The sequence below is a fragment of the Gobius niger genome (genome assembly GCF_951799975.1).
Source record: "Gobius niger genome assembly, chromosome: 21".
Lineage (NCBI taxonomy): Eukaryota > Metazoa > Chordata > Actinopteri > Gobiiformes > Gobiidae > Gobius > Gobius niger.
Window position 1 is genome coordinate 21,658,037 of NC_136872.1, and position 14,621 is coordinate 21,672,657.

The following is a 14,621-nucleotide window of genomic DNA, read 5'->3' on the forward strand; positions in this document are numbered from 1 at the left end:
ATTTTTGGAAAATCGACGGTCGTGTAGACGGGGATTTTTTGCTTCCGGAGCAACAAGACCGCAAGGGGCGGGACTGTGGAGCTCGATATCTGACTTGGTTTCTGTGATATGGAGCAGGTGCAAATCTGTCCTTGAAGTTTCTGAATGATCCTCTCTTATAAACGGCAGGTCGTAGCTGTTCCCGCCTCGTCCCCATAGTAGCTCATGCCTTTACAATAGGGATAATTCAGTCCTAGTCAATCTTTATTTACATCACAGTTCTTATCAAAGGTTTAAGATCAACACTTGAAAAATGGTTCCAGGTAGACCTTTAATATCAAACTGAAATGAGAGTGAAACAAATGATGGGGATGCGTTAAATGCAGAGGACAAATAACCCTACGGGGACAATAAAGTAAACAAACAAACAAACAAACAAAATAAAAATAAAGCAAACCTTTTATTGAACTGAAATGATCTGTTTTTGCAGCTGATCAATGCAAAAATGTTGAACTCCTCCAGAAGAGGGCGCTGTCCACATGAACGCCTAATGTGGAGCAATTTGAGCAAGAACATGTTTGACATGACTTCCTACACTTGTCATTTTAGCAGTTTATGCATTTAACCTCTTAACCCTGAGCACGTCTTCTCCAGTTTGGCTTTACCCAAATCTACAAGCTTAAAAAAAGATGAAATAGTGAAGATGCAGCAAAGAAACAGCGAAAGGGGCAATAAAACGTGGCAAAAAGATGACAAAAAAAGCAATGAAAATCTACACAAACACGACAATGTGAGAACAAAGATACAATCACTTTTGTAGGTCTTAGCTTTCAAATGAGGCCTTACACTGGACAAAGTGCTCAGGAAGTCAATAACAAAATGAGTTTTTTGGGGGAAGGTTCTCTTTGGTGTTTGGGGAACTAAGACTCAAAAGAAAAACATCATAATTCTCTAAAAAAAGCCTTTATTGTGATGGGCTAATAAGTCTTAAAATCATTAAAACATATGGCTGGTTTGGAGGCATTTAGATTTGGGTAAAGCTGAACTGGAGACGATGCACTCGGTTCAGTAAGAGGTTAAATGTATCAAAAATATAAAAATCACAAATCAAATCAAAACAGTCATTTTTTTTGTTTTTGAAAAGATCCTGAAGGTTTTGGAACAAGATTCAGATTCAATGTATTCAGACATTTAACCTCTTCACCTCCGAGCAGTTCGGCTTTACCCAAATCTAAAAGCTCTTCGACTGCAGAGCAACAGTGTAATGTTTCATTTGAAAGCTAAGACCTGCAAGAGTGATTGTTTTCACTGCTTTTCACCACGTTTTTGTCGTTTGCTTTTTTTTAAAGCTTCTTGATTTGAGGAACTTTCACTCCAGGTTCGGCTTTACCCAAGTGTAAAAGCTTCTTGACCTGGGAGTTTACAGCCAATGGGGCCTCGTTTGAAAGCTAAGACCTATAAAAGTCATCTAAGCTTCTTCCTTGTTTTGTTTTAATTGATTTTGTTGCATTTTAGTCACATTCTCATAACTCTTTTTGTATCATTTTGGCGACATTTTGTTCTTTAGTGTAATGTGACTGTTATAAATCAACGAAAACTTAAAGAGCTTAGGCCTTAGCTTTCAAATGAGTCGTTACACTGGCCTATAGGCTGTAAACTCTCACGTTAAGTAAGTAAGTAAGTAATGTTTATTTATATAGCACCTTTCACAGACAAAAGTCACAAAGAGCTTCACAAAAATACAAAATAGAAATACAAAGTACATTTACATTGACAGTCACAGAAAACGTGGTCATGAAACAACCCCTATTCCACTGGAATTTAAAACGCTTTCTCAAACAAGTAGGTTTTCAGGTTACTCTTAAAAACATCAACACTATCAAGTAACCGCAAGGAAAGCGGAAGATCGTTCCAAAGTGTCGGCGCGACCACCTGGAAGGAGCGATCTCCTCTGGTCTTAAAGCGAGTACTAAGTAACTCTTCCCCCTCGAGGCCATAAGCGCAACTGCAGGTGTCGTAGCAAGTTACGATTTTTTAACTTATTAATTGCCTTGGAGAGTAAATACTACGCTGACAGGAAAGGCGAAGGGAGAGAGGGTTACTGTGCATCCAATTATACAATGAAAATATTTGTTTTCACTCAAACTTGGCTGTAAATACTGTTTAAAGTGACGCTAGCCCGCAGTTAGCTTTGCCCGTTAGCCTGTTAGCTTCTTCTTCGTGATTCCATTAGTGTGTATTGCTTTCTCCGGTCCGGTGGCAGTCAAGTTGCAAACATGGTTTTCTGGTCAGAGACACCAGGGGGAGATGAAAGACCCTCCAATCATCCCATAAACACTTGTATTACCCCCACAGGGACTACGGGAAGGATTTATTAAGGTAAACACGTTACTTAGTACTGCTTTAAAGCGAGTACGTGGGACCATGAGGAGGTTCTGATCCTGAGACCTCAGCCTCCGAGAGGGGGTTTACGGACACAACAAGTCTCTAATGTAGGAGGGGGCCTGACCATGCAAGGCTCTGAAGGTCAACACCAGGATTTTAAAACGAAAACTGACTGGGAGAATGGGAGTAATATAAGCCGTTCTCTTCGTGCGAGTCAGTAACCTCGCGGCAGAGTTTTGTACCTGCTGAAGACGAGACAGCTCCTTTTTTGTTCAGACACGAGAATAAACTGTTACAATCGTCTAAACGGGTAGACACAAAGGCGTGGATAATCCTTTAAAGATCATCTCTGGACACAATTGATCTCTGTTTAGAGATTTTTGGTAAAAACAGTTCCTTGTCAGCAGTTTAGGAGTGATGCTCTAAGGACATTGCTTTGTCAAAGTTTACGCCAAGGCTTGTTTAAACAGACAGACTCAGGTCGCCCAAATACTGGTGAATCCCTGGAATAGCGTCATCAGGGGCAAACACCAGCGCCTCTGTTTTGTCTGAGTTTAGTTTTAGGGAATTTTCCATTTGGGTAAAGCCAAACTGATGAAAAGGAGGAGAACAGTGTTATTAGTCTGAAATGCTGAATCTTATTGTTTCCCACTGACAAAGAAGTCGAGTGGAAAACCCAAAAAAAATGTCCCAGCACTGACGATCCTCGACCCAAACGTTGATCCTGGACCGGTCACCAAAGCCCCGGTCCAGATCCTCGCGGGTGAACGCCTCGACGACTTCGTTTCATTTTTAGTTTTTTGTTTACTAGCTGCACTCTCGTCTCATTAGCGCTCACGTTTCTGACCCAGAATCTGCTCCACATTCCTCTCCGGTTAGATCTGCGCTCGGTCAACAATAAACGAGGAACTACTCGACCGTGTGAACCAGACCGAGGACCGGGCCAACGCAGATCTGCTCCGGACTGGCTCCAAGTCCAAAACCTGGTATAGCACAAAGTAGCTCATTTATAGACTGCATTGGGTGTTTTCTTTCCAGAAGTGAGTGATCTATTTGCTCTCGCTCTTCAGAAAAGGTGAGGGTTCTGTTTAGGGTTTAGGGCGATTAGACACGATGCATCGATAACAATAACCTCTGAAACTGTGATAATCGATATATTGCAAAACGGTGTAGGCTACATCAGGGGTTCCCAAACTTTTCTGGCTGCAACCCCCCAAATTACTCCACTAACTCAACTGTAAAATCTAAGCAATCTTTAGCATTTATAATCAATTTAAGGTGCAAAAACATTTAAAGTCTGATTTAATTATGTTAGTTTGGATACTGTATTTTGGCTTAATTTCACTAAAATCTGCTGTTTTCGGTCAAATATACATCAAATATCAGAAATGTAATAAATATTGTCTCCAAATAATCTTCAGTTTCCCGCGACCCACACTTTGGGAACCATTGGGCTACATCACTATTTTAAATCCACATTCATGCGTGCATGGTTCCCCTTTTTCTTAAAGGAACAGGCCACCGATTTTCCATACTGAGATATGTTCTTACCTGAGCTTAGACGAGTTGATGGGTACCTGTCTGGTCTTTGTGCCCGTGGAAGAGTGTGGTCGCTTCTAACTTCACCCCGTTTGGAGCTATAGGAATACACTGGGAGAGGCCAAATGCTAACAACATCTTTAGTTGTTTTGCATGACTGAGGGCACGCACAAAGACCAGACAGGTATGCATCAACTCGTCTAAGCTCATGTTAAGCTACATGTTTACAAAGTGAACTAAATTAGTAAAACACTCTCATATCAAGCCTTTCCCTGTAGTTTGCTTTAAACTACAGGGTTAGCAGGTGCATGTTGTTAATTGTGCAGCCCGTGGGTTCAAAGCTCTGAACAGAATCCCCATCAACGATCAAGCGATTCTTAATGATTTGTTTCATGAGTTCCAAAACCTTTTCTTGATCGACCTTTGGTTTGAGCAGAATCTCGTTTCTCGCGGCCGCCCTTCGAGGCAAAACTCGCTCGGGAAGCACTTTCTAGCTTCGACTGAACCATCTGCTGCTCAGCGGGGGCTCGTTTCACGATGATGGCTTGAAATGTTTAAGTGCCGCTTTATTCCTCTGGCTCTCAAAGTACAGCCTCGTGAAGTATCTGACCTTCCGAGAGTCTCCTGGTTCTACAACAGTCCCGTCTTTCCTGTTGTGTCTGTGGCTGTCGTGTTGTGGCCTTGAGCTCGACAGTGTGTGAACCGTGAATCCCACATCGGAGGTGTCAGGAAAGAAGCCTCTGTTTTATTCTTTGTGAAGCCTTGACTTTGAATCGAGTTGATTTTACAGTAAAGAACAAGTCATCTCCTACTATAGCCTTCTTAAACTTGACTTATCCTCCATAATTGTGTCTTAAAAACCTGCTTTTCGACAACACAGCTCTCCGTTTTGTAAAGAAAGTTAAATGGAATGCAATGGAAAAGACACTTTGCTCTCTTGGTATCTCACACGTCACCTGGAGCGCCCCCTGCTGGCCTCAAATTGAATCAAACTGGGTAGAAACAAATCAAAATCCACAAAATTGGTGGTGCGAAATAGGTTTACTCACGAATTAAGCTAAACTCTTCGCTAGGTTTTTTTTTTTGTTTTTAAAGGGGGACTGTGTTGTAAAATGGTAAACAAACACCTCAAGAAAGTAGATTTCGAGGCGTACCTCTATTAAAGTTAATGCGCTATATTTTAACATATTCATCTACGGCTCGGCGATATTGACACAAATGAATATGTTTTTAGGGGTCTTTCTTGATAATGATGATGAAGCAAACCCAACAACTTAAAGCAGTGATAAGTAACTCATGCCCCTAGAGGCCATAAGCGCCACTACAGGTGTCGTAGCATGTGGTTTTTTTACTCATGAATTGTCCGTGAGAGTAAATACTACACTGACAGAAAAGACAAAGGGACAGAGGGATATTGTACATCCAATTACACAATTTTTTCACTGAAACTTGGCTGTAAATACTGTTTAAGGGCTCACTCACACTTGTCCATCCGAACCGCGCCCAAGCGCTGGAAGCCCCTTCTGCGCGGTTCGTTTGTGTAGTGTGAGTGCATCAATCCATGCCCGAGTCGGACTCGGTTCCGGACTTTGGCCGCTTGGAGGAGGTGGGGCCAGAGCGCGGCTCGGTTGCTCGTGTTTGCGCACACGCACGGATACAAGCGGCGGTTGTGTGGGCGGGTGCATTTGTTACGTAAAACAGTGAGAAAAGGCAGAGCAGCGGCTGCCTCGCTCTCGTCTCCCCGGCCCCCGACCGCTTCGCTCCCGGGCGGCTCCCCGGACCCCCGGCCACATACCGCTCGTCTCCCCGACCGCTCACCCCGACGCCCGGGCCGCTTCACGCACGTCTCGAGCTGACTTTACGGGAGCGGCTGCGCTTCTCCCGCCCTGTGTCCGAGCTTCTCTGCTGCTGCACCTGGTTTGGCCGCAGGCTTTAGTGGGACAGATCAAACCTGGTGCTTTTATCGCTTGTGACTTCGGTGCGTGTTCGTGTTAAGTGCTTTGTCGCAATGTAGCGTATACGAAGTATAGTCTTTACTTCCAGGAGTTCGCCAACATAAAGCTGTTTAACCAGTGGCCGAAGCAGCAGTGAATGACATAAACTGAGCTCATATCTTCTGTTCTCGTAGCCTTTTTTTGAAGGCTGTATATGACTCCAAAGAAAGGCTCAGAGCGGCAGGTGCTGCTCCACCCCCCGCCTCAGCTGAGCGGGACAGAGGGACGCGCACTTCTCTATTTCTCTGCTTTATTAAAATCGACTATTATATTCACCACAGCCCTTTTTGTTAAACTGGAGTAAAATGCAAAGACAAGTGGAGTGAAGAGATGTGACAGGGCTCAAAGTAGACATTATTTCTTCCGCATTATGTTGCGCTGCTGCTCACGTACACTTGTAAACAACTCCTTGTGCTCGGCCACGGCTCGGTTCGTTTGTGTAAGTGTCAGCGCGGGCCGTTCAGGGCATCCAGGCCTTTCCTCAAACGAGCTGGAGAGTGGCACGGTTCGGATGTCAAGTGTGAGTGCGCCCTAAGTGGCACTTAGCTTTGCCCGTTAGCCCGTTAGCTTCTTCTTCGTGATTCCATTAGTGTGTATTGAGGCCTCCAGGTCAGAGCAGGGAAGTTGTGGTTTTCTGGCCAGAGACACCAGGGGGAGATGAAAGACCCTCCAAACATCCCATTAACACTTGTATTACCCGCAGAGAGACTACGGAAATTTTATTTTATTAAGGTAAACACGTTACTTAGTTCTGCTTTAATTTACATTGGTTTGTTGCTCAAAAAGATAATTGCCCTGAACAGACTACAAACACATTACTCCTATTTTTTTGTGGGCTATTTTTTCCCATTTTTCTTAAATACCTCTTTTTTTTTTTTTTTTTTCCCTATTTTTTTCTTCTCTATTGTTTCCCCGGTTTAATAGATCTGTACTATCATGTAGTACATTTCTTTACTACATTATAGGGCTGCAACTAACGATTATTTTGTAATCGATTAATCAAACGATTATTTTTGCGATTAATCGCTTAATCGCTTGGCTGTGAATGGTGTAGGAATGTTATTTTTTACATTTTTTATCACATATCGCTTAAGTGGCGCTGCTTGAGGATGTGTTGATGGAGTAAACTAAAGGGAAATGTTTTTTGGAGGCTCTATTAATGAAATTTACAATGTACAAAACCCTACAGACCCTAACTATAAAATCAAAGTAGGATTTCATCAAAAATACTACATTTTTGCTCCATTTTTGCTCCATTTGAGTCTGTGTGAACCAGAAAACGATTAATCGATTACCAAAATAGTTGTCGACTATTTCAATAATCGATTAGTCGTCGATTAATCGATTAGTCGTTTCAGCCCTACTACATTATACTACTTTAAATAAACCAGTATTTAACCTACTGTCATTGCTAAATGTTGCGTTAAATGTAATTTTAGCTGTAAAATAATTATTGTTATTAAAAATTCCTTTGTATAAAGCAAATATACTATTATTGGGAGGCCACGAGACTTTGGGATTGGCTGTTGTTGATGATTTATTGCCTCTATCATCAGACACGTGGCCTTTTTTATTTCATATTTACAATGCAGCTCTAAGGCGGCACTTTCCTTCATCTAATGCAGCTAAAAATATCACCCAATCAGCTCCTTCCCCGTCTTTCTATAGTGAACACTGTCCCTCTGACCCCCCTCTTCATCACCTCCTCCTCCTCCTCGGCCTCGTTAACCGCTCGGCCTCGCTCGCTCGCGTGACGAGGAGATGAAGTCACTCTGCTCCGGTGTCCTCCTAACCTCGCGGACCACAGCCTGAGTCACGCCGTGTGAGCCTTTGTTCACACACAAGAGAGGGACGTCCCAAAGCTGTCACCGCCGCGTTTCCCACAATGCAATCTGCTCAGAGGAGGACGCGCCGATCCCACGTTTCAGGGGAAAGAAATGCTCAGAAATGCTTAATGTTGAGCGTCAGATACTGAAGAGAAGAGTGAATTATGTGAAGTCACTGTCATTTCAGAACTGGTTTCAGCCGGTTTGAATGAATTGCAGACGTTTCTTTGAAAATAATGACACTTTTTTTCATTTCCTAGTTATCCAGAGTGTTGTTGATTTCTGGAGATATTTTTTTTTGTAATTCATGCAGTTCTTATGTTTGAAGAGTTTCGTGGCGCTAGGCTAGTGCATTTCTATGGTATCAGCTAGCCTGCATTAACCTCTTAAAGGAATAGGCCACCGTTTTTACATACTAAAATATGTTCTTACCTCACTTTAGTCGAGTTAATATATCCCCGTCTGGTCTTTGTCCGTGCGCTCTGTCACGCAAACGGAGCACATACGCAGCCTCTCCCACATGTCACATAGCTCCGAAAAAGCTCACGATAGAAGCTACCAAGCTCTTCTACGTGTTCCCTATTTAAATAAAGTTACGTGAAGTGTTTTCATACGAAGTATATTTACACAGAAATGTAACATGTCGATTTTATAAGCAAATAAAGAGGGGGACTATATTGTGGGGCGTAATGATACGAGGAGTAAAACGTCCGCGCAGTAACTCCTAAAGACTTCCCCCGCTCACTTCCGTCAATAACCTTTAGGAGTTACTGCGCGGACGTTTTACTCCTCGTATCATTACGCCTCACAATATAGTCCCCCTCTTTATTTGCTTATAAAATCGACACGTTACATTTCTGTGTAAATATACTTCGTATGAAAACACTTCACGTAACTTTATTTAAATAGGGAACACGTGGAAGAGCTTGGTAGCTTCTATCGTGAGCTTTTTCGGAGCTATGTGACATGTGGGAGAGGCTGCGTATGTGCTCCGTTTGCCTGACAGAGTGCACGGACAAAGACCAGACGGGGATATATTAACTCGACTAAAGTGAGGTAAGAACATATTTTAGTATGTAAAAACGGTGGCCTATTCCTTTAACTCCCACCTGAACGGATCCCATTTTCTCCAGTTTGGCTTTACCCCAATCAAAAAGCTTCTTGGGAAAAAAGCATCAAAACAATTAGAAGAAAACAAGGATGTAAACGCGACAAAAATGTGACAAAAAGTGACAAAAATTAAACATAAATGTGTCAAAAGTTCAACAAAAATTCAGCAAAAAGTGACAAAAATGCAACAAAAAAGTGACAAAAATGCAACAAAAATGTGACAAAAATGCAACAAAAAAGTGACAAAAATGCGACAAAAATGTGACAAAATTTCAACAAAAATGTGACAAAAATTCAACAACAATGTGACATAAATGTGACATAAATGTGACATAAATGTGACAAAAATGCGACAAAAATGTGACAAAAATGTGACAAAAATTCAACAAAGATATGACAAAAAGTCAACCAACAAGTGACAAAAAAAATGACAACTCAACAAAAATTTGACAAAAACTCAACAATAAAATGACCAAAAAAAACAAAAACATAAAAAAGGTGACACAACACAGCAACAACGCGAGGAAAAAGATCAGTTATGTGGGCTTAGCTTTCAAATGAGGTGTCACACAGGCGTTTAGCCAAAGAGGACAGCATGCATTCGGTTTAGGCGGGTGGTAAGAGGTTAAAAACAGTCTGACCCGCTCCACAGAGCACCTGAGGCAAATCACTTATAACACCAGACTAACCATATAAATGTCTGTGTCCATAGAATCATGTTTGGAATATAACTGACCTCGCATCACATGAATGATCGCATTTTGAGGGACTATTTTCTAGCAGATCACTCCGCCGCCATGTAGCTTATACAACCACGAAGCTGATGCTCAAATATAAGTTATTTTAAATGCAAAATGGTTAAAATGATGATCCAGGAGTGAGGAGAGTGAAGCGAGGACGGAGCAGAGAAAGGCCTATTTACAGTGTTCGAACATAATGAGTTTTGTAGATAGGGCTGTCACGATAATCACTATGTCGACTTATCGTTCAATGAATAACAGACGATAAACGATGTATTTTTGGGCTCGATATTTATCGTCTGTACATTCATTAGCTTCAATCAAACTTTGATTTCTAACTGAAGCAAACCGAGCTTATTATACGGCTCTTCACAATGCATTTAGAACGCTCCATTATCCCTTACTTGTGTGGTATTTTAGGATATGATGATGTACTTTTAGAGCAGTGTTAATTTTGTCGACTAAAATATTTTGTCTTAATTTTAGTCAAAGTGATATTTTTGACGACTAAAATTGGACTAAAACTAAATTAAAAGTTTTTCATGAGACTAAAACTCATTTTAGTAAAATAAGACTAAATAAAAATGAAAAGGAGAGACTAAAATCATCCAAACTTCTATTGAGTCTGAAAGAGCCTCAGATCATGTAAAGTCTCTGCTAAAGGATCAGCTCTGAGCTTTGTTCATGTGGAGCAGCTCCATGAAGCAGAGGAACAAGATTAAATATGATTATAATGAATATTATCAATGCAAAGTCGACTAAACTAGTCTTAATTTTAGTCGACTAAAACTAGACTAAAATTGCAAAGATTTTTTCGACTAAATCTCGACTAAAATTAAATAAAATTTTAGTCAAAAGACTAAAACTAAATTAAAATATGTTGTCAAAATTAACACTGTTTTTAGAGCAAAGTTCAACAAATTTTTATGCCTGAGAGTTGACAGTATCTAGTATCGCTAGAGTCACTATTATCGTTTATCGCGATACTTTTCTGCCTCAATATATCGAACTTCAAATTTGTTTTCATGACACAAAACAAACAAGCAGCTAAAAATATCTAAAATGCAACAATGCAGAAGTGGCAGTGATTTGTTTAAGATTTCCCGGAGACCCCGAAATAGGTATTGTAAATGTATTTGTATTTTTCTAAACAGATCAACCATAATATTAATGTGAAATGGTCCTAAACGGCTCTGTGGAGGTCAAAGGTTGCCGACCCCTGGAATAAGCTAAGCTACGTAATAGATGATATATAACTTTATCATCTGACCTGATTTCACTCTTAAATAACGACCCCAAATCTCTCTGTGACCCCGTCTGTTTGGCCCCGTGAGCGTCGCCGAGTGTCCGTCCAAACCGGGATAAACCCTGACCCCGATTCACACGCGACACGGAGGCCATTGTTCTGTTTCCACGGCGACACGAGGCGACGACGGCCCGGATCTGACACACTTTTGGGCTCAAGACTCGAATAGCAGTTTTGGGAGGGTTTGATTTACAATTAGTGAAATAAATTTTGCTGAGCACAACCTTAACATGTCATAGTTAAGAAATATTCACAAATGCTGACGTGTTTGGTATCTACGTGTAGCAGGAAAGGCGACAGAGATGACGCTGTAATCCAAATATGGTCATTTCCTTTGTGACGGCAGCGGCTGAAGACGGGAGAAATAAACACAAGGCGCATGTGCAGAGAAAATGAGTAAACTTTAGATTTTAAATGACTTCTTCTCCTCCTCCTTCTTCTTCTCCTCCTACTTCTTTTTCTTCTCCTTTTTCTTCTCCTCCTCCTTCTCCTTCTTCTTCTCCTTTTTCTCCTCCTTCTCCTCCTTCTCCTTCTTCTCCTTCTTCTTCTCCTCCTCCTTTTTCTCCTCCTTCTTCTCCTCCTTTTTCTCCTTCTTCTCCTTCTTTTTCTCCTCCTCCTTCTTTTTCTTCTTCTCCTCCTTCTTCTCCTCCTACTTCTTCCTCTTCTTCTTCTTCCTCCTCCTTCTCCTTCGTCTCCTCCTCCCCTTCTTCTTCTCCTTCTTCTCCTTCTCCTTTTTCTCCTTCTTTTTCTCCTCCTTCTTCTCCTTCTTCTCCTTCTTTTTCTCCTCCTCCTTCTTTTTCTTCTCCTTTTTCTCCTTCTTTTTCTCCTCCTTCTTCTCCTTCTTCCCCTCCTTTTTCTCCTTCTTCTTCTCCTACTTCTTCTTCCTCTTCTTCTTCTTCCTCCTCCTTCTCCTTCGTCTCCTCCTCCCTCTTCTTCTCCTCCTCCTCCCTCTTCGTCTTCTCCTCCTTCTTCTCCTCCTCCTCCTCCTCCTACTTCTTCTCCTCCTCCTCCTCCTACTTCTTCTCCTCTTCCTCCTACTTCTTCTCCTCCTCCTCCTACTTCTTCTCCTCCTCCTCCTCCTCCTCCTACTTCTTCTCCTCCTCCTCCTCCTACTTCTTCTCCTCTTCCTCCTACTTCTTCTTCTCCTCCTCCTCCTCCAAGGGAATGGTGCACGTGAAAACAAACGTAAATCATGAAAAATATCAAGCATGTGGTTGTTCAAAGTAGCAATGTTTCCACCTTGGATCATAATGTTTTTGCTTTACATTATCTCTGAGAAAGAGCAGGATTCGTGAGTGAATGTGTTAAGCGTTGTGTAAAATGACAGCTGCTGCAGAGACGTGTGAAGTAAAGGTGCAAATTAAACCGTCAGGAGTCGACGGAAAAGAGAAAAAAACAAAATGCTTTTATAATGTTCATAGATTTGACTTTCTGTTACTCAAACTGATTTACTGTCATGTTTTTTCCTCCACAGGTGATCAAAACTTCACATGACCTCTACATAACCGCCTCCCATGTTTAAACCCCGGCTTTCACTGTGAAGATGAGGCCCCGCCGCTGCCGCAAACCCCGCCCCCTCGCCACGGCGTCGTCCAATCGGCGGCCGTGATGCATGTGATGGACGGCGTCGCTCACTTCGGCGACATGGGGCAGTTCCAAGATGGCGTCTGTCCTCCTCCTTCCGCTCCGTCGGCGATCGGAGCCACGCTGACCCCGCCCCCTCCTCCCCCCCCTCCTCCATTAGCCCCGCCCCCTCCACCGCCGCCTCTGCTGCCCCCGCCCCTGCTGCCCGGACTGGGAGACCCCTCCACCGGACTGAGGCGGAACAAGAGCGTGAGGAAACTGTTCTGGAAGACCATCCCAGAGCATCAGGTGAGTGGCGGAAAGTCTGTGGGATAAACACAGATTTAAAGTGGACAAATTACACTTTTGGGGATCAGGAACATTATTTTTTGCCTCAGCTTTAGTATTTTTTGTTTTATACTGTGAAAGTAAATAGGAACAATGAAATACAGTCTAGAGATGGTGAAGACTTTACCTGGGGCTCCTCCTGCTGGCCACTGTAGGAATAACTTCAGAAAAGCTTGATTTACTGCGTGGTTTACGGCCTGATAAAGTTCTAAAGGAAGTTCAAAATGGAGCGCTGACACTGTAGATGAAGAAACTACTAAATTAAACCGGCTTAACCTGAGGATTGTTCTGTGTGAATGAAGTGACTACCAACAGGTCTGTTTTTGAGGCCATGATTTAAAGCAGAACTATGTAACTTGCTCCTACAGGCCACAAGCGCCGCTGCAGCTGTCGTGGGGAATTGCGTTTTTTTTTTTTAAATCATTAATTGTCTGTGAGAGTAAATACTACGCTGACAGAAAAGAGAAATGGACAGAGTGTTATTGTACATTGTGCCACCATTTATCCAATATTATTTTCTGCTCAAACTTGGCTGTAAATACTGCTAAAGTGGCGCTAGCCCACAGTTAGCTTTGCCCGTTAGCCTGTTAGCTTCTTCTTTCTTGCAAAATGTTCATCAACAAACCGAAAGCTGTCGACAGAATCCAGTCAGGACTTGCTTGTCCGCCATGTCATAAACCTCAGAAATGCAAGCCTAAAGTGATTTTGTAGACAACTGTGTATACATTAGTGTGTATTGGGGCTGCCGGGTCGGAGGCGGGGAAAGTTGCAAGTGTGGTTTTCTGGCCAGAGACACCAGGGGAGATGAAGATTTGGCCTGTTTCAAGACAAAACACTTTGAATTGCATAAATCTCAGACTGAAGTTGCTTCCAGTTTGCAGCAACATGAACTGGCAAAAACACATATATTTAATAAAGCCTTTTAGGGGTTAAACTCAAGGAATTGTGGCCGTGCTTTTTCCCCCTAATTCAAAGGTTATTTTTCTATCAACGTAAGGACTTGAAAGGAATAAAAAAGTGACTATTTAAGGGGGTGTAGTGTCTTTATACATCTCTGTCAAAGCAGGATTGAACCTTCCAGTCCAGTTTCAGTCCGTTTACTCCAGAATACCAGTCATAGTTTGATGTAAAATGTACAAAAGACGATTATTTGACTTGCGTGTCCATAATTATCCCGACCAGGTGAAAGGACGTGCGAACCTGTGGACCCAGAGCCCAGCGGAGCAGCATCAGATCGACGTGCAGACCATCGAGGAGCTGTTCAGCCAAGACGACGGTCAATCACGCTCCAAAGTCGCACTGACACGAGGCGCGAGGGCCAGGACCTCCTTCAGAGACGCCAAAGAGGAGGTACAGCACGGGACGGGTTATTCAAGATGAATAAGTAGCGACTATTAAGCTTGTGCAAACAAAATGCACCATGTTTTGATATATTTTCCTGCATATTTGCATTTGTTGAAGAATGAGTGAAGCTGATGTTGAAGAGAAGGTCCCACAAATGATAGATTATGGCTTTTGGTTTTGAGATTTTCCACTGTTGCCTCACAGGTGAAGAACCTGGGTGTGATCTTTGACTCTGAGCTGGCGTTTATTCCACACATTAAGAGTATCACAAAGATAGGTTTTTACCATCTAAAGAACATAGCCAGAGTCGCCCCATTCTCTCTCGGGCCAACACGGAGACGCTCATGCATGCTTTTATCACCAGTCGTATCCACTACTGTAATGCCCTGCTTTCTGGTCAAAATTCAGCAGCTCGTGTCCTGACGAGGACCAGGAGGCGGGACCACATTACACCAGTTTTAGAATCGCTGCATTGGCTCCCCGTGTG

At 42.5% G+C, this 14,621-nt stretch overlaps 1 protein-coding gene across 1 annotated transcript in view; it reads left to right on the forward strand.

The window, feature by feature from the left end:
- Positions 1-14,621, forward strand: part of LOC306980641 (uncharacterized protein) — a 47,455-nt gene that overhangs the window by 11,627 nt on the left and 21,207 nt on the right. Inside the window, exons 2-3 of the mRNA XM_079580069.1 lie at positions 12,354-12,751; positions 13,973-14,140. Of these exons, the coding sequence (XP_079436195.1) occupies positions 12,488-12,751; positions 13,973-14,140 (432 nt within the window). The 5' untranslated portion in view covers positions 12,354-12,487. The remainder of the gene's footprint in view (positions 1-12,353; positions 12,752-13,972; positions 14,141-14,621) is intronic.